Below are 19,082 nucleotides of genomic sequence, written 5' to 3' on the forward strand. Positions count from 1 at the left end.
CATAATGTGATTGATCAGTATACTGTATAATGGTGCGACTGATCAACTGACCAACGGTAAAAGGAATAAAGTTTGTTTGTGACAGCTGCTTGCCCACCGGTGATTTACACAGAACTGAGAAAGTCAAACAAAGTAGGGAGCAACAGCTGGAGAAATAAAACAAGAATCACATGCGAAGGTTCCCTCAGATTCTTTTTTTTTTTTAACTCAAAAACTGAAATAGCCTTTTCAAATTATGAAATGATAAAATATTAATTTATAATCCCAAACTAAAATATACAAAATAAATGCACGTGTATGTTGTTGGGTTGTTGTGCCTGAAGCTGAGAACAGCTCAGTGGGAATCAGTCAGTTCGCCTGGCGCCACATGGAGAAGGTCATCAAGCTGAGAAGGGAATAGATTCAGCTGAGCTCATTCTGAAGAAGTTTCTATTTATAGTTTGTTATACACTCACTGAGCACTTTATCAGAAACACTAATACTGGGTAAGGCCTCCCTCTACTCTCAAAACACCTCAATTTTTTTTCAGTTAATCTCTTTGAGATGTGTGATGTGTAACTGTGATGCAATCATGTCAAAATGATTGCATCACATTTGTCAGCTGCACATTCATGCTGCACATCACTGTCACATTCGTAAAAAAATAGCATATAAAGGGATGCACATGGTCATCACTGATAGATAATCATGATTGACTGGTATTATGGGGCCCAACTGTGCAGAGAAAACATACCATTAAACCACCGCCAGCGGCCTGGACTGTTGATAAAAGGCAAGTTGGGTCAATGGATTCATGCTGTTGACACCACGTTCTGACCCTACCACCTGCTTTCCTCAGCAGAAATCCAGATTTGTTAGACCAGGCTATGTATTTCCAGTCTTCAACTGTCCAGTTTAGGTGAGTCTGTGTCCACTGCAGCCTCAGATTTCTCTTCTTGTTCTGACAGGAGTGGAGCCTGATGTGGTGTTTTGTTGTTATAGCCCATGTTTTTTGTTGTTGGCACCAATCTCAGTGAACTCTAGAGATGTAAAAATCCCAGGGGATCAGCAGTTTCAGAAATTCTCAAACCAGCCTGTCTGGCACCAACAATCATGACACAGTCAAAGTCACTGAGACGAAATTTTTCTGATGCATCTACATGATATTATGCTTTGCACTGCTGCCACATGATTGGCTGATTGGATAATTGTATGAATGAGCAGGTGTGCAGGTGTCTCTCTGCTATCCCTGCAGAGTGTATGTTAATGCAATATGTCAGATGTACTGCAGAAATTCTGCAGCCACATTTGATATGTAGCTCCAGGTGTTTGACAAATGTTGGTATTTACATGCACTGTACACAGGTTCCACACAGAGTCTTTATTTATTCAATGTACATTGACACACAGCTTTATAGTACCATGCGGGTAAGAAAAAAGCCTCTGGGTGAAATATTCTGTTCAGGATGGAAAGCTCCAGGCTACGTTTCCTGAAAAAAACCTTCACTCTGACATCAGCTTTTGCTCCATCTAATCACACAAACACAGGTGATTTTGGGAAACGTAGTCCTAAGCAGTACAGACAGGTATGGTGCAGGTATATCTATGAGGCTGGGTTAAGTACAAAAACATATTCTAACACAAACACCAGCTAGACTTCATGATATATGGAACATATATGGCAGGACAGAAACCAGATCTCAATAACTTTGTCTGTTACTTATTTATTGATACAGCAGTTAAATAATAAATAATAGTCATTATAATAATAGGAAATTGAAAATTCACAGACATGTCAAATGATTAACAGGCTATTGCATTCTCTACCCCCCAACCCCATCACAACCCCTGGAGTTCCAACAGGTATGAATTTGTTTACATGCAAATGTCACACCATCGTCACTGTGCTGTCACTTCCACCTGCCGTCTCTACACACAGTGGCAGAGCAACGTGGTGCTCACTAGGACTTCTCAACACGCTTCTTCTTCTGGAACTTCCTGAATTGGGACTGGATGGCGACCGCCGCCTTTTCGGTCTCGGGGTCATCCATGTCGATGTCAAAGTCCTCCGGGACGTCCGTCTTGGACGCATCTGGAAGGGAAAAGAAAATTTGGATGTGACTCACAGCAGTGTACAAAGACTGGTCTGAGTCACATTGCCAAGTCTAGTAGAATTGACATTCCCCAAGCAGGGATTGTCCAATCATTAGCAACCTCAAGATGCTGGGGAGTGATGCTCCCTATAGAAAGAGTTTGGCAGATGGTATATTTCTTTTTAGCCTTTCCAAAACAAGTCAGTTGGAAACACTAAAATGTTATCAAGAGACTGCATTTTCAAGCTATTAATCGAGGTAATGTTTACTATAATTGAATGCTTAATTATCTAGCTACAGCTAACCTGTGATAGCTGCTATTTTAACTTGCAAAATCATCAGTTGCTCGACATAATGATAATCTGTTTTTGCCTATCTCTGTCTGAAATTAAGAACCTATCTTTTCATAAATTACTAAGACTTTTGAGTGGTATATCTCTTTTCATTTTAAACTGCATTCTGTGCTGTGCAAGAACACAAAGCTTCACGGGGTAGTGAGAGTAAGGGGCCATGGAAAGGTCAATTTCATTACGGTATGTTGGCCTTTAAGGCTTAATGAGCACAGAATGTTACTATATGTATACAATACTGTCACACTAAATCAGCAGCTCTTCATTTGTGAGTTTAGGAAGCAGTAATACAATGTGATATTACTCTGTAAAATGTCCCCTTGCGCTTCCCATAAACCCCAGCCCTCATAATAATAGTGGAGCAGAACTCCTATGGGGGAGCCTGAGCAGTTGTTTCCCAGGTCAAAAGCCAAAGCATAAATTGATCTCCAGTTCTTAATCCTCCCTGGAGCTCAGCCAGCACTGACAATGAGGACACGAATGTAATCCCAGTAAAAACTGACACAAGAATGCATTAAGGAAAGAAGAGGGTTTTTATCTCCTGGTCGATGAAGTGTGGAGAAGTAAAACTACAGAAGAATACTGACTATTAGACAAGAGAATGTACCCATTAACTGACCTGAGGAAATCTGTTCTTAAACATGTATACATGCTTGTCACATGTAAATATGTGACAAGCATGCTTTTAAGCTTTGAAGGCTTGTCTGCATAATGTTGAATTGAAGGTTAACGTTGAAATCTTTATCATTATTCACACATTGTTTCTGTGATGCAGATGAAAATAAGAAAAATATTATTTATCAAAGTAAGACACATTTCATTCATAACTAAAATTTTGCAATAAAATACATAAAAGAGTACAAATCAGTTCTATTACAAGAAAAGTGCTTCTGAGAGGAGAGCAACAGAGCTGTAGGATATAATGAAGCAGGGATATTCAGGGTTTTTTTTAAGCCATGACAAGCTAACATTTACCCAAGCAGGTTTCACTGTGACTCTAATGTCTGCTTGTGGCAGCGAACGTATGTCATCAAGAATAACAGTGAAGAATCACGTTTCTCTGACCTACTTCTTTTGTGACGCACAAACAAAGACTTGGTGGCAAAACTGTGTTGTTTACATACTGTGGCTAATATAAGATTTCTTTCATTGTCAGTCCCTGTTAAGCGGTTACAAGTCTTCAATGACGAATATGAATGATTATGAAACTGAGATGAAACTTGAAACAATTAGCTTTTTCAATCTTTTTAGTGCTCATAGTCACTAATTGTTTCTGTACAAAGCTCAGCATGGGGGTGTATTCCTTTCTTACGACACTCCTGCAAAGGATTGATCTGCTTGAGTATGATCAGCAGAAACTACTGTAGAGAAACAAGCATGACAGTCAACGAGAGAGCTGCGACTCATGTATTGACTGAGCAGCTAATCCTTGGGTTCCCTTGGGGCTGAGCCTGAGTACCTCTCTCTTGCTGTTCAAGGAGGAAACACTAACTGCTGTGTCAAGCCGAGCTTTGAGTCCTGCATTAATTGATATTGAATTTTCCGATGCTCTAATGCCTGCTGTTTTCTTCCCAGCAGCATTAGCTATTGAGCCGTGTCCTCCTCCGTGTCAGCACCAGACATGTTCATAATCTTTGTACTACAAGCTGGTGACATTCTTTAAAGAGATGTCTAGATTGTGTGATAGTGGAGAGTGAAGGCAGAGGCAGGATGTGATCAGCAAAGTAATAAGAGATGAAGTTGTTTTTTTTTTTTTTCAGCCAGAGACACTTGTGTCAAGGAATTAACAATTTATAGCAAATGTTTATGCAGTTATGGGGTCAGTGTGATTGGAGGGCCTGTCAGAAGAATACTAGACAGAATAGCTCTCTGTTTATAGTTTGTGATTGGTCTGATCAATATCTATTTATTACCTGCATCAGAAACATGATATCACATCCTATTCTGGGGCCAAGTCCGAGCAATTTTGTTCAAAATGTACTGTGACCTTATGTTAATTGTGAGAAGTGTCAGGTTACTATGGTCTACTGTGCACCTGCATGAAAATGATTGAATGCTACTAATCAGCTGTGAATGAACCAATGATTGTGAAGCACAATGAAACAGCTGATGTCAATCAGCTAATGCAAGGGCAACTTCAGCGTTGTGTGATGCAACAGTGAATGAGGTTTCATCAGTACTCTTTTTCACAACCTTACATTTTCCTTATTATATTGCCTTATTTTCAAAAACATTAGTTTCCACTGCAGATTTCTTCTTTCACTCTGCTGCTGCAGCACAAACTAACTTTTGATTTCTAAAATAAAATCACCAGACAATGATAATATGTATTACTTTGGCGTCCACCTAGTTTTCATCCATATAAAAGCACAGTCATCAAGGCTATAACTCTGAGACTTTCAGCGAGATTTAAGTCTCATCAGTTCTAAATTTAGTTCTAAATTATGTATTTGCTGTACATGTTTTTGTTACCATACAAACTAATTAAGTTTAATATTTTAGCAAAATCACATGCATTCATCTAAAAGAACTATGTCACCATCTTGACAATGGCTTTGAGGCCTGAGGGCAGATTTTCATCAGTTTTTGTCAGACAGGAGGCAGCGGTTGAATGTGACAGTGATGGATTTCTCATTCGCATCATTCTCCTCAGTTTGAGGATTCATCTCCTCTTCAGCACACACACACACACGCACACACACACACACACACACACACACACACACACACACAATGGATTATCAGAATTATTACCTCTGGCAGCACTTTTAGTGCCCCTGTCTTCACTAATAAATCCTCTAACTTAAACAACCATATAGATCGCTTGTCCCTGCCCTCGGATATGACCCAAAGGATTTTAGCATCAGCAGGGTACCTGACCTGTGTCATCATGGTAACAATAACAAACACACCTTTAAGGTTGGTTAGGTTTAGGCACAAAAGCTACTTAGGCTATATATGCTTGACATTTCAGGCTTTTAGGCCAAACGTTTGGAGCTATGAACTTTTTACTTTGTTTTTTCACTGAATCTCTCTAAAAGATTTCCAAATGGAAAATTGTGCTTTTACTATTTAATCTAAAACAGTACAAAACATATTGAAGCATTTTGATGCCTAAAAACCTTTTTACATAATTAATAATACCCAACCCCCCTTTCTTGGTCCTATCCCACAGGGCAGTTGCTTTGTCTTCATGCTAGGATGAATAAGGCAGTAACCAAACGCAGCAATTTTCTGGCTGCCAGAATGGCGTCATTAGTTTTTTGTCAAGTACGCTCGCTGTCTTTACACAGGCCTCCTGAAGTGAAATTTAGGGGGGTGAACATTCTCAAAACTTGTGTGTTATATTCTTTGTCATAAAGTCGGAATATCACTGTATTTACGGCTCCATTTTGAATGAATTGTCTTCATAGTTCCACTTTACCTGTTGTAGCAAGGGGGGATTTAATTAACGACGCACAAAAGACACATGAGTAACGTAGCTGCACATTCTCGGTAAAAGCTGGTAAGAAATGTTGTAATGATCTCTTTCCCTTGGTCAAGATAGCGGGCTTCAAAGTAATTTATAAGTGCGTGTAAATATAACTGCAGATCATTGCTTATGTGTTGCTGAGTTTTGCAATTAGCTTTGATGACGGACGATTTGTTCAGAGATTTGTTCTCACCCATACTGATTCCCTGCAGAGTGTCAACTGTGCCCCTTGCTGCTCTTCTAGGTGCGTTATGGTGTAATGTTCTTTTGTACCTTTATGGAAGGGTTGGACTGATTGAGTACCATAACAACATGACACGAGCCTTTTATTTAATGTGATTTTTTTTTCTTTATTAGAAGCCCATATTTATATTAACCAGAGGTTGAGGTGTCTGCTGAAACCATTAAATTTAGTTTATGTGTATATTGATTTTATTTTTGTGTGAGGGTAAATAGCCTTTTAATATGCACATTGTATTTACTTCTATTACATATATGTATGAATTTTGATGTACACACACACACACAAGGAGGAAAAAAAGCTGGATATCTTTTGTGCTGGGGTCAGAGAGGAATAGAGTCTGTCACTGTATGACTGTTGACTGTGCCCCTTGCTGCTCTTCTAGAATAAATGTGCAGATCCTGATTCCTGGTGTGATGGGGATTCTTCAGCCTATGTGCAACCATCATACAGCTGCTCTACCAGGTAGTCGGAAGGAGAGAAAATGGCTGAAATGTGGAAGGAAGTGATGAAGCCGCCCGTCTTCAATGGACATAATTTGGAAAACATAATTTGGAATACTTTCAAGAAAACCCTCTTGATTTTTTTGATCCATGGACCTTTGTGGACTAAAGGAATATAAATAATCGGACTCCATGACCTCTTCAAAGGTAGGGAGTCATAACTCATAACTCATAACTCATAACACCTTTGTAAAAAACGTATGTTTGCGAATAGGTCGCTGGCAGCCAGGTGGAATTTGAGAGGAGTTTCCTCATCATGTTTATAAACATAAACATGCGGGTGAGGGTGCTGAACAGTCATGGTTAAAACAAGCACTCACAGTTTCACACAGGAAAAAAATAGAGGGCTCCTGTGGGAAAGTCCTTTATTTTAAAAATGCATCCATCCAAACTATAACATGGACTGTGTAGCTTTATTATTTGTCGCTTTACTACATCACCTGACTTTTATCTGTTGCGCTTCTCGTAATTACAATAAATCGTGCCTGTGGGTCATAATAAGCTGCAAGCACAGATGGGCTTGTTTTTTACTGTTGGAGGGACTCTTCTTCACATAATGGGAGAGTAATATCTGCTGTCAGATTGCCATTCTGGATCATCTTGATTGTGCTTCCAGTAAAGAGGAGAAAAATATATTTATTTGTGGTGTGGGAGTGTAGTAGCCACTAGAATTGAAGGTTATATGATATGTCCAAGGCTTAATAGATTTACTTCCCTCAGCCATGACTTTTCTGCTGTTGGCACCTTTATCTATAGTTTAGATGGGCTAGGTTTCTACGTTACATGATAAGAACATCCTTGGTTGGCTGTCTTTCAAAATGTCTTTTAAAAGCTGCTCTGAATCCCAGTGAAAGCTGCGACGTCTTATTGATTCAACTGGTTAAAACCAGTTGAGCCATGAGCGGGATTTGTGGAAGCTGAGAACAGGGCGCATTAAAGAAGGACTTCTAGACCTTGAGACAAGAGAGACAGATTGTGGAAAGTAGAGTGAAACCCTGTTTTAAAAAGTGTTTTACACAGTATATGACCATCTAGTTGGGCTTAGGAATCTGCAGTGTGTAATATATTTGTTGCTTTAATGGACATTTTGAGGTAAATCTAACACCATGAATGCTTTGGAGACCCAAAATTAGCACCGTATTTTTTGAAAATCCTATTGTATTGGTATCAATTTTTCATATCTACAAGGAATTAAAAGTATATCAAGTTAATATTTTTTAGTCCATGGTCTAGATCATTCTTTTCAAAAAGCAATTTTTGAAAATTTTGGCTGTTTGCATTGTAATTATACCTGGCAGAAACAAAGTCTGAATGCCTGTGGTGACAATGAAAAACAGTATGGCAGCTCATGTTTAGACTCACAGCTCCTTGCCTGTTGTTAATTTTCTATCTGCAAAAATGGAAGTGCTCTGAAAACAGTGAAATAACACTTCAAGTGCTGAAACATAAGATCCGTATGAATTGATTATTGATGAGTCATATGCTTAATTTTTCTAGTAAAAATGCTAAACATTTGGTGGTTACAGTTGCCAAGACATGCTGCTTTTCTCACATTTAAATTGCAATAAATATGAAACAGCAGACATTCAAAACCATCTGCAATTGTATCTAGCGAATGTGACTGGAAATAGAAGTAAACAATTACAGTAAGTGGATTCTGGCATGAAAGACATGACCTGTGTTTGACGGCAAGAGCGGTGTCTGCAGTGTCCACTCTCTACAAATGAATCTCCACACAAAAAGGACAAAGCGTATGTCTTATACATCATAGGCAGAGTGACCTATGACTTTAATTCTCAAATGCATGTGTGCAGAAAAACAGCCATTTAATCTTTTTCAAGGGAAATGCAAAGAAAGTAAAATCTTCAGTTTCAGAAAATATTGTGTATTTATTTATTTAGTTTTGACGATAGCACCCTGAAATTTTTACACAAAAATGTAAGCGTAGTACAACACATCCAGCATGTAAAGACAAAGGATCTAGACAGGCATTTTGCATGATTTAAAAGACATATGAGTGTGTTTTGTATGTAGGTATATTTATGTACATGTACAGGAAGGTGTGTGTGTGTGTGTGTGTGTGTGTGTGTGTGTGTGTGTGTGTGTGTGTGTGTGTGTGTGTGCGCGCGCCTGCAAGTGTTTGTTCGTTTACAGTTGAAAGTCACTGTGTGAAAGTCTGGAAAATATCAGCGACCCCTCTGGCCTTGAAACACCAGAGGGGCAGAAAAGCATGAGAGAAACCATGGCGATCAATATTCAAATACACATGAAGGACTGGCTCTGTATTGATTAGTACTGTGTGCTTGGTTTTTCAGTGTATATCAACTTTTACTTTGCTTTGGGGAGGAAGCGTCTGTGTAACCTACTTGGACGTGGTTGCACATTTGGAAAAAGAAACCAGAAAATGTGGGATGTTCAAAGAACCCACAGAGGAAATGTGTGGGTTCAGCTCTTTCTAGCACTGGATGCTTCTGAAACAGGCATACGGTGTGCATTTACTAACAATATTTGACAGAATAAGACAAATTCATTATGGCTATAATTGAGTACAGTAAAGCTAATTAAAAAAGTGTATAAGAAATGGGTCATCATAACTTTAAGAGCCTGTCGCAAGCTAATTATAAAAGGATGACTTTGATCTTTAAGGTGAGCCAATTTGAAATGACGCCTGTGCCTGTTTGGGACGAAGGGGGAGGTGCTGTTGGTCTAACAGTGTCCACATTGTTCTTTGACAGTAGCTTAACATTTACATAAAGAAATAGAGCAGTTTTCATCTCTAATGTCCTGCGTGAATAAGCAGCTGATTATGTCACATATGATAGCATCTTAACAAACGATGGCCAAGTGCTGTTCTTTAATGTTCCCGTCAGAGTGGTTTGTTTGTACCGTATGATGTAAAGCTGTAGTAAGCCGGAGCTGCTCCAGCTGTTGCAGTGCCACAAACAGTCTGTGTTGCACTTGGACTCATAAGGTCAGTGAACATATGGAGCATATGGCCCAAATACACGACATCTGGACTCCATGTCGACCAATGTCACATATGACGACTAAAAGGCTTTTTAGGGGGAAAAGACTGAGTCTGTGATGGTGTTTGTACCAGGGGGGGGAGAGTAACAAAATACATTACATTACTGAAGCATTATAATTAAATACAGTTCTGAGGTACTTGACTTGAATATTTCTATTTTGGGATACTTTCTTCTTGTAGCCCTCGTTCTTCATTTCAGAGGGAAATGTTCTACTTTTTACTCCAGTACAATTATGTGATAGTTATAGTTACCAGTTACTTTGCAGATTGAGATTTTAGATGCAAATCATTTTATGAGCTTATGAAATATGATGATTGATACAACTGTATAAAATATAACATTTCCACATTAAGTCCACGGAAACAAAAACAAGGTTATGTCACCTATTGAATTAACATTAACTTGTGTATTTTTACACTGCGGCATTGCTTCTTTTACTTAAGCAAAGGATATGAATACTTCTGCTGATGATCTTAACACACAAAGGAACCTGTTTTCTTTCTTATTTACTTTTGTTCATAAAGAATGAATACCAGCAACAACAGCAGTGAGTGTCCCCTGACTCTGAAAGTCTCCGGTACAGTTTGTATTTTGCATCTTGAGGTAATCAGAGGCATGTTGCAGCAAAGCGGAAAAAGGTCTGATTCAATTGCACCCACTTGATAAACACTCCATCTTGCACCGTTATCTTTACAATAAACTCTTCCAGCCTCCAGCTTCCCTGTTTCCAATGTTATCAGGTAAACAGCCTTTGCTTCATCACTGAGGTGCGTCACAGTTGCATGTACTTGTACGTACCCAACTCAAATTGAGTTCCAGTGAATATGAATACATCTTTCTGTGGCCGTCCTTGAGCCCGTGAGAGGTTTTTTTCTAAAGACCGTGCTCTGCTGTGTGCTGGGGGTATGCAGAGTGGGCGAGAGTCAATAGCAGCGTTACTCCCTCCTCGCCCACTCTTAAGAGAGAGTGCTTTCTCTCTCTCTCTCTTTCTTTCACTCCCAATGTCTCTCTATATTGAGAGACACACTTAAGACATCGTAGGAAAGCAGTTTTTCCAGGTATCAAGTTAATTGTCAAGGTCAGACAACAAAGGGGTGCTGTGTGTGTGTGTGTGTGTGTGTGTGTGTGTGTGTGTGTGTGTGTGTGTGTGTGTGTGTGTGTGTACTGCAGCCTGTGTATTTTCCTTCACTTTCTCCTTTTATTAAGTGAATAGAAAGGCAGAGCTGACTCCTACAGGCTGTGAAAAATGAGTCTCCTAAAACACAGTGTTTCATCTCAGTCAACTGCTGGAGGTAAACTGGATCCCATTAATCGCTGGTGGTGAATAATGTTGTTGAATGGTGGCTCTGTTTAATAGGGCAATTAATTTTTTTTTCCAAAGAGGGTCAGTGGTCGCCAGAGATGGTTTAATGCGTCCTTCAATCACAAATACGTTTTTTTTTTTGCACCCTTTCGAAGCAGGTTACTACCTGTTTGAGACATCTGAATCTCAGATAAACAACAATTACAATATAGATGGTTAAGATACAAAGTCATCTGTTTCTGTGCTCACTATCATATATACTGACATTGGCATGCAAAAATGGCATGGTGATGAAAGAGACAGAGGTGCTTTTTTTGACCTTGGTAGCCCTTCAGATTGTGCAGTAGAGAATTACAACAGTTCATTGGATCTTTAGACAATCAAACACATTTATGCAAAAATCTGCAAGTATAAGACTCAGTTTAATGATACCACACACCTACTGACTTTTTTTTATATTAAGTACAGAGCACACTATTTTATAAAGTCAAAATAGCTCATTCTTTATGCAGTGATGTGCTGAGTCAGGGCGACGCACCAAATCACTGTCATGATTTAGGGGAGGTGAAAGCGGCGAAGATATTAGTTTTCTCGTTGAAGCCTTTATTTGCTTCACTGTGATAGGTTTAATGACTGAAAGCTCAACAATAAACATGATTTGTAATGCACTTGGTGCATGGAGCAGATCTTTATTTCCCTCAGGACTGAACTGATACAGGCAGTCCATCTCTGTACAGGGAGGCAATCATCAGAGAGTTGGAGCTACAGAAGCTGATGGTCATCTCAGTATTGTCTCCTGGCGACGGGACATTAGAGCTGAGAGTAAGCCTCAGCTTTGTCAAGTGATTTATAAGAACACTGCAGTACATTGTATTTTTGTTTTTAAAGTCAGTAATTACAGATAACTAACAATGTACAACCCTTGCCCGTGCTGATACAATCATGTCTCCAGGGTATCACATACTGTATGACAGAGATGCAGAAAACAGATAGCTGAAATGCGCTAATTCAAATGCTTGTTATGAAAGTGCCTGAGCTCCTGTCAGATCATGATTGGATCTGAGGGAACGCCCTGGGTAGTCTGTTTGTTCGTGTGTGTGTGTGTGTGTGTGTGTGTGTGTGTGTGTGTGTGTGTGTGTGTGTGTGTTTAGACTCTGATGGCAGCTGTCCTTCAGAGCCTGTTACTGTCAATCATGTGACATGTGCCTTTTAAAGCTCATCTCAGATACCTCGGCCCGCATGTACTGTAAACTGAGGTCCATTTGGCCTCCCTCCCTTCTCATCCTTTCTTCGCTTTTTTTTTGTCTCCCCCGACTTACCATAAGTTTTCCAGTTGTTAGTTTTATTTTGAGAATTGGTGCAAAGGCTCGAACATAACATTGCTGATGCAAGTACAAGGGAATGTCTTGAAATTAAATGTCATAATGTAGCTCGTACAAATACAGTTTTTTCAATATTCTTGTCTGGTCTTGTAAGTTTTTCTTACCTTGTTCTCCAGATGTCTTGTTGTTGCCAGCAGCTGCTCCAGATCCTTGTCTCTGTAATGCAAAAACAGCAGAACAGAAAAAGACTTAGACATAGCTTTTCTTTTTTTTGCATAGTACATTTTTCTCAATAATGAAATCCACTAGACTTTCCCACAATCCTGTCATCATTTCCAAATAAGTTCATAACATGCCGCTGTTCTATGCCCTTTACTAATTAAGTTCTGTCCTCATGATTGTTCTGACATCTACTGGGGGCTGTGCTGCCGCCTAATTTGTTAGCACGCTCTCTAAAGCCCCTACTCTACAGTATTTTAGCCAGGGGGCTCCCCCTTGTTCTGAGAAGACCCTGCAGACTTTGGGCCCTATGACAGTAGAAAGACCTAAAGACAATATACAGTAAGAAGGAGTGACATAATACCCGAGGTGTCGCTGTTTACTATGACATGGTACTGGGACACAACAGTGTCACATGCCACTTTAGAGGTCAGAAAAATACAAACATGAAGCAAAGCAAATGACTTGGTTCCCGTTGTTCTTATGTTTTATTGTGCTTGTTTTGCCGAGTTGAAAGTAAGAGTTATGTAAGGTGTCAGACCTTCTTGAGCCATGCTTGTTGCCGGGTAAATAATAAACTACAGAGTTTCTTATAGTTAAATAAATCTGAAGGTGGTAATACGGTGAGAATGACCTTTAATGCTGAATAAACTCCATCCAAAATCATTTTACACATATTTTATTTAAGAATATTTATGAAATAAACTTTCATATGTCTTACTTTCCAACTGTGAGAGTTCATGCTAATTATGCAGTGTTGGTTCCTCTTGGCCATATGGCACCATCCTCATTTAAATTCACTCCACATCACACGATACAGAGGTTTAAAAAACGTGCAGACTGATGGATGTAAATGAGAAAACCACCTACTGCCCAAAAGAACCAAACATCTCCTCCAAACAGCCTGAAGAAAACTCTTACCAGGAACTGCACACTCTCCTGCTTAACAAATGACTTTCCAAATGTGACGCTGCGTAACGATAAATGGCAACACTCAGCTGATATAATATGATTGTTATACTATTACATGCTAACACAGCAACATTATTTTACTGTCAGCTTTCATCATCCTACAGCTATTTATTTGCAAAGCCATATTACCTCTGTACTACAAACACACTCACTCTTATCTTATTAAACTACAAATAGGCACCAGTCTCCAGAGAATTAACACCGAGTGGCTGTATTAATGCATGTATTCCCCAGTATTTCTGACAGATTGTGAGTTTGTCAGTGTACACTTAAAATAGAGTATATTTGACTCTGCGAACATTAATGTTAAATATGTGGTGTAAATGACTTCAAGACTTTTTGTGTTTGTGTTGTTGAGGGATTAATTTAAAAGTTGCCATTTAAAAAAAAAAAAAAAAAAAAGATATATAGCCTGTTGAAATAAAATCGCTCCGTTTGTACACCGAGGCCTGCGGGGTTCAGGCAGGTGTCGACAGCCTTAGAGGCGTGAAAAGGGTAAAGCAGATATTGTGCTCGAGAGGAGTACAGGAGTGACACTCCATCACAGTGATCAGATTAGGCAAAGCTATTCTTAGAACTATATTATAGTCCTGCTTTTAATATGCAGCAGAGCAAGAGAAAGAGGGGATATCACAGGGAATGATAAAGGAGCAAAAGGAAGTATGGCAAAGAAAAGAAGTCGGATTGAGGAAAGAAAGTAAAGAGGAAGAGCTGTGGTGAGCAGTTACATCATAAGCTTCCTAATTATTATTAATCACACAGTCTTAAGGTGGCACCGCGGAGACATGTTTCGGTGAAAAGATGCAGAAATCAACTATACTACACTATAGGAATTAATGAATCTGAACTTTCAGAAAAAAATATGCTGCAAAAACCTCCTTTTGTATCATGTAATTTCTGGGTCCTTAAAGTTTTGTTTTCTTTCAAGGAATAGTTTTTGGAACATTTTTGGAAATATTCTCTTTCTTAGAATTTACTCCTTCTTCTTAGAATTAGATGAGAAGGCCAATACCACTTTCATATCTCTCGCATTAAACATATAAGACTACAACCAGTGGCAGTTAGCTTAGCTTAGCATAAGTGTGTTCAGAGCTCCTGCTGCTGAGAACCTGATAGCATTAAATGATACTCGTGTTTGGTGCTCCTATGTATCAGCCCATAGTAATTCATTCAGCATCAGCCATCCCTCTTATAACTGATGTCCCTAGGCATGTGTTTGGGACCGCCTTAGTGGCCCATTTATCTTCACGGTTGCAACCAAAGATCAGGTGGGATTCAGTGGAGGAAGGTAAGAGTGCAAAAACTCCAGACTCCACTGCTTCACAAAATCATTTAGTTTGCACATACATTTTATAAAGTAGATCCCCTAGAGGAAATGTGCCTCTATGGAAATGCCCAGAAATTGTCCAAACCAGATAGTGAGTTAAAATTGATGTTGTTATAATGTTCATGATTTCCATCTGAAACCACACAAAGTGTTAGGAGGTTGGAGGCTTGAGAGTCCCCATACAATTAATGTGTGTCGAATTTAAACCTGGTATTGAGTGTGTGCAGGAAAAAAAAAGTCTCATATGAAATTACTGCAAGAATTACAATGTCACTCTCCTTATCATCAGCTTGCACAGTTTATTGCCTGCTGGCAGACAGGTTGTCAGCTTGTGTTTTCATATGCACAGACTGGGCGGGAGCTGTGATGATGATGTTTTTTTATTTATTTTTTTTTCTGTGAAGAATGAAGAGGAGAGAGGAGAGGAGAGTAGGATCAATACCCCCCTCTGCAGTTAAGCTGTACTTACACCAGCATTGGCATTGGGAAGATAAATGACCAGAATCAACTCTCTGACTGCCTCCTCTTGTCTGGAGAGAAAAAAAAAAGAAAGAAAATATGGGAAGGAGGGGCGAGTTAGGACTGCAACAGTGGGACTATAAGTTTCCAATGATGATGATGTGATTTTTGTTAGGGCTTGTACCAAACAAGCATGATGCCTTACATGTGGCGAACATGATTGGAAGGCAGTGGCCTCTCTGTAGCATCACAATGCTTCATTTATGGTCTGTTGTGACACATTTTACCTTTTATCAAAAAAATCGCATCTCTTCCTATTCAGGTATTGCACTCGGCCATATTGCGAGTTCAATAATATTTCAGTTAATTGTTCAGCCTTAGTCTAAATTCAACAATGATTGGTCAGTCGATGTGTTGTCAAGGGGGTTGCTAGCCTGTGAGTCATAGGCAGGTGTCATATGATGCTGGCGGTTCTTTCTGATAGAACCTGTCAGTAAGCTAACAATAAGCTGCCATGCCAAAGAGACAGACCTCTTCCTTGGTAAGCTACCCGACAACCAAAACACTAAATTCTTGGTGTTGAAAGGTGCGTTCGGTAGGTGTGCTTAGTACTGAAGCAGCAGAGACTCCATATCATTTGTTTTACCTCTGTTTTTGTCAAGAGAGAAAGCAAAGCATATTTTTGGCCCCATGTCATTCACACATCACTGAGCCATCTGGTCCACTGGACCAACTGTACAGACATTTCCTGTAAGCTACTCAGGAACGGACATAACGTCCATGTGAGTCGGAGTGTTGCTGTGTTTGTGCCTTTAGAGGTGCTAATAGGCAGACTTTGTTTTACTCTGAAGCTAAAAGTTTCCCTGTTTTCACACCTTATGCTAAGCTAAGCTAACTGTTACCTGGTTCTAGCTTCATATGTAGTGTAGAGAAACAATAGTGGTACCAAACCTCTCATCTAATAATTAAATGCGTGGATGAGTGTATATCCTAAAATGTAGACCTATTTCTGTAATAATTTGATGATGGGTACATGACAATATGAGGCTATAAAATTACAGATAAAATGGGTTTTATTTTTTATATTTCCTCTAAGAATGAGCACTTCATCACTTCCTATACCGTTTAATTATTTATTTTTTGTTTTCTTAAGTTTGTTTTTTCCTTACTGCTCTTATCATCGAGGCTTGACATGACCTTGAAAGCCCAATGTAAGTATAAATGTATTATTTATTCTAATTCAATCACTCATTTAATATAGATTTTTTTTTTTGTTGCTGTTGTCTCCCAAAAGCACTGTGAAGTAGGCACAGTAGCAAAACAGAGAAAGGAAATGGTTTCATTTAGGTAGCATGTATCTGGCTGCCTCCTGGGGGATTTAGCTCCAGCTACTTTCACCGCAACCTTTTCACAGCTATTCCCCGCTCGTTCAAAGGTTTCCCATTTGGTCATGTCAGAAAGGTTTCCATGCTTTAATAGCTGAGGAGTCGAGGAGGCATCATGCTATGTGTCCTCTTTTCCGAGCTTCTCTTTCTGCATTATTAATCCAATGCTTTCAATGAATTTCAAACAGCGTGTGCCTCGCTTTGATGCTTGGGAGAGGGTTGGGTGGTGAGGGGGATTGAAGCATCCTCGCAAGCTCGGAGCACAACACACCCAAGCCTTTTGGGAAGAAAGGTCTAATTTGAGGCTGGTCTTTGATGCAATTCTGAATTTTGCTAAAGAAAAAAAAAACATTATTTGAAGTGTGCGAGAGATGCGCACACAACACTGCACTTCATGTTTACCTGTCATGCATATCAGAATTATACCTATTCTCTCTTTTCAGTTGTCTGTTAGGAAAAACCCGAAGCGAAACGACTTATCAAATTGCTTTGTGGTGTTTCACATTACAGTCACACGGCTGAGCTCTCTTCCGGCCCCCCTGCAGCTCCAAACAAAAATCAGAGCCAGATAAGAGCACTGTTTTGTTCTTCCCTGTTACTAATCCCAGTTCAAAGGGAAGAGCTGAGTCTCTCCATCAGCCTCTTGTAATGGCCATGAAATGAACTGGTGCTTGCGTTGGAGCTACAGTAGCTGCTCCCTCACAACACACTAATGTGGCCACCAAAAACCTACTGTCGCACCAGCTGAGCGAATGAGGAGGGAACCAGGTAGTCCGCACTGCACTGCACCAGTGCTCTCTGCAAACAAGAATGGCCTTAAGCTCATCTGGTTGGTCATCTGGATCATCTGGTCATGTTTGCTTTTGAGATGTAATGTTGATGTAACACTGCACCATCGTTGCAACAAGATTAATATTGTATTACACAAACAGACCAGCTGGAAAGGCTATATAGTTTGGCTTTTGCATCATTAAAGTCCTTGGAGGAGATTTAATGGTGTAAAAACACAGCCCAATCCATATCTTATGGACCAATGTTCTTGTTCTGATTCTTACAATCAATTTAAACTATGTCTGAAACAAACTGTACATTCACACCTGAATCACCTTCTCCTCATTTCAGTTCTTTTGTTAATGTAGCAGGTCATGGGTGTTTTTTGACCTAAAAAATCAATGAACTAAAAAGTTCTTCCTTGTTTATAGCTGGATAAGCACAGAGGTGGAAATTAAAAATCACTTCACTGATTCATGTCAGTTCAGTACAAAAATTCATAGATACCTACCATGTTGTTCATTTGTCCTTTTTTTTCTAAGCAAACCAATAGTATCACAGTTGAGAGGCTACAGGCTACAGTGAGCGGTGTACAGTCTCTTGGCTGTTTATAAATGATGGCGTTTGGTCCGAGTGATTAGTGAAGGGAGCTCAAATGCAAATAGCTCAAATTATTAATTTGGTCATTAACGTTAATGATTCAGTATGTACTGTTTGGTTTGAGGATTTCGAGTTAAAAAATAATTTGTTCAAATACTGAGCACCTCTAGAGGATGCTTGAAATGTTTTCATGAAACCAATGGTTGTAAAGTTTTATCCACACATAATCACCAGCAGAATTGAGTTACAAGGTTTTGACATGACAGCGCGGCACTATGGAACCTTTGAAACCTTTGAATGTCTCCTCCCTGTGGATGTGGGCACTGCTCACCCATGATAATCACAATGTTATACTCACAGCAGGCTCTGCTGGGTTTAACAGGTTACAACTTGGCTTCAATTCAAGACGTGACTTGAGGTCATTTTGTTTATGCTGAGAGCGCTCAGCTCAGTGCAGAGGTGATGAGAGGCTGTAACACTCCCGAGGGCAGCGGAGAGAGGAGGAACCATTACAGTCGAGCAGCTCTGGAGCCGAGCCAAGTCTAAATTGCAATAACAGCAGCGCGATGAGTAAGATTACTGAGGGGGAAAGGGTCTATCCTCACTCTGCAGATAAACCCGCAAAATGAAAACACACACACACACACACACACATTTACACTGGTGAACAAATCGGCACACCTGTGGACACATCAGGATACATGCGCGACACACACACAATTTCGCACGGTGTGAAGCTGAAAAACAAGTAGATGAGAAACCAATCAAGCAGGAAAGGAAAAGCAGTAATTACATGACGTTGACAAGGGAGATGGAGAGCGCAGAGATACATATTGTGCCTCTCATTAATCATTAGCAGACTCAGAGGGATACAAGGTCAACAAACAGTGTTTTGATGTGTGTTTTTGTGTGCCTTTAGGTGAAATGCACACACACACACACACACACACACACACACACACACACAAGCAGAGCTACTGTAGTATACTGCTGCATCAGAATTTGTGCCTCCAGGCTTTCAATTAGGATATTTCAAGGGGAAAAACATACACACACA

The 19,082-nt window shown here is 39.7% G+C and overlaps 1 protein-coding gene across 1 annotated transcript in view; it reads right to left on the reverse strand.

Annotated features, from left to right (window-relative positions):
* Positions 1-1,341: 1,341 nt before the first annotated feature.
* The window catches only part of pcp4b (Purkinje cell protein 4b), a 32,016-nt gene continuing 14,275 nt past the window's right edge, over positions 1,342-19,082 (reverse strand). The window contains exons 2-3 of the mRNA XM_023405621.2: positions 12,457-12,508; positions 1,342-2,071 (exon numbers count right to left, since the gene is read on the reverse strand). Coding sequence (XP_023261389.1) covers positions 1,941-2,071; positions 12,457-12,508 — 183 coding nt within the window. The 3' untranslated portion in view covers positions 1,342-1,940. The remainder of the gene's footprint in view (positions 2,072-12,456; positions 12,509-19,082) is intronic.

The sequence above is a fragment of the Seriola lalandi genome, unplaced genomic scaffold, assembly GCF_002814215.2.
Source record: "Seriola lalandi dorsalis isolate HSWRI2012SDOR001 ecotype SW California unplaced genomic scaffold, Sedor1 jcf7180002054281, whole genome shotgun sequence".
Lineage (NCBI taxonomy): Eukaryota > Metazoa > Chordata > Actinopteri > Carangiformes > Carangidae > Seriola > Seriola lalandi.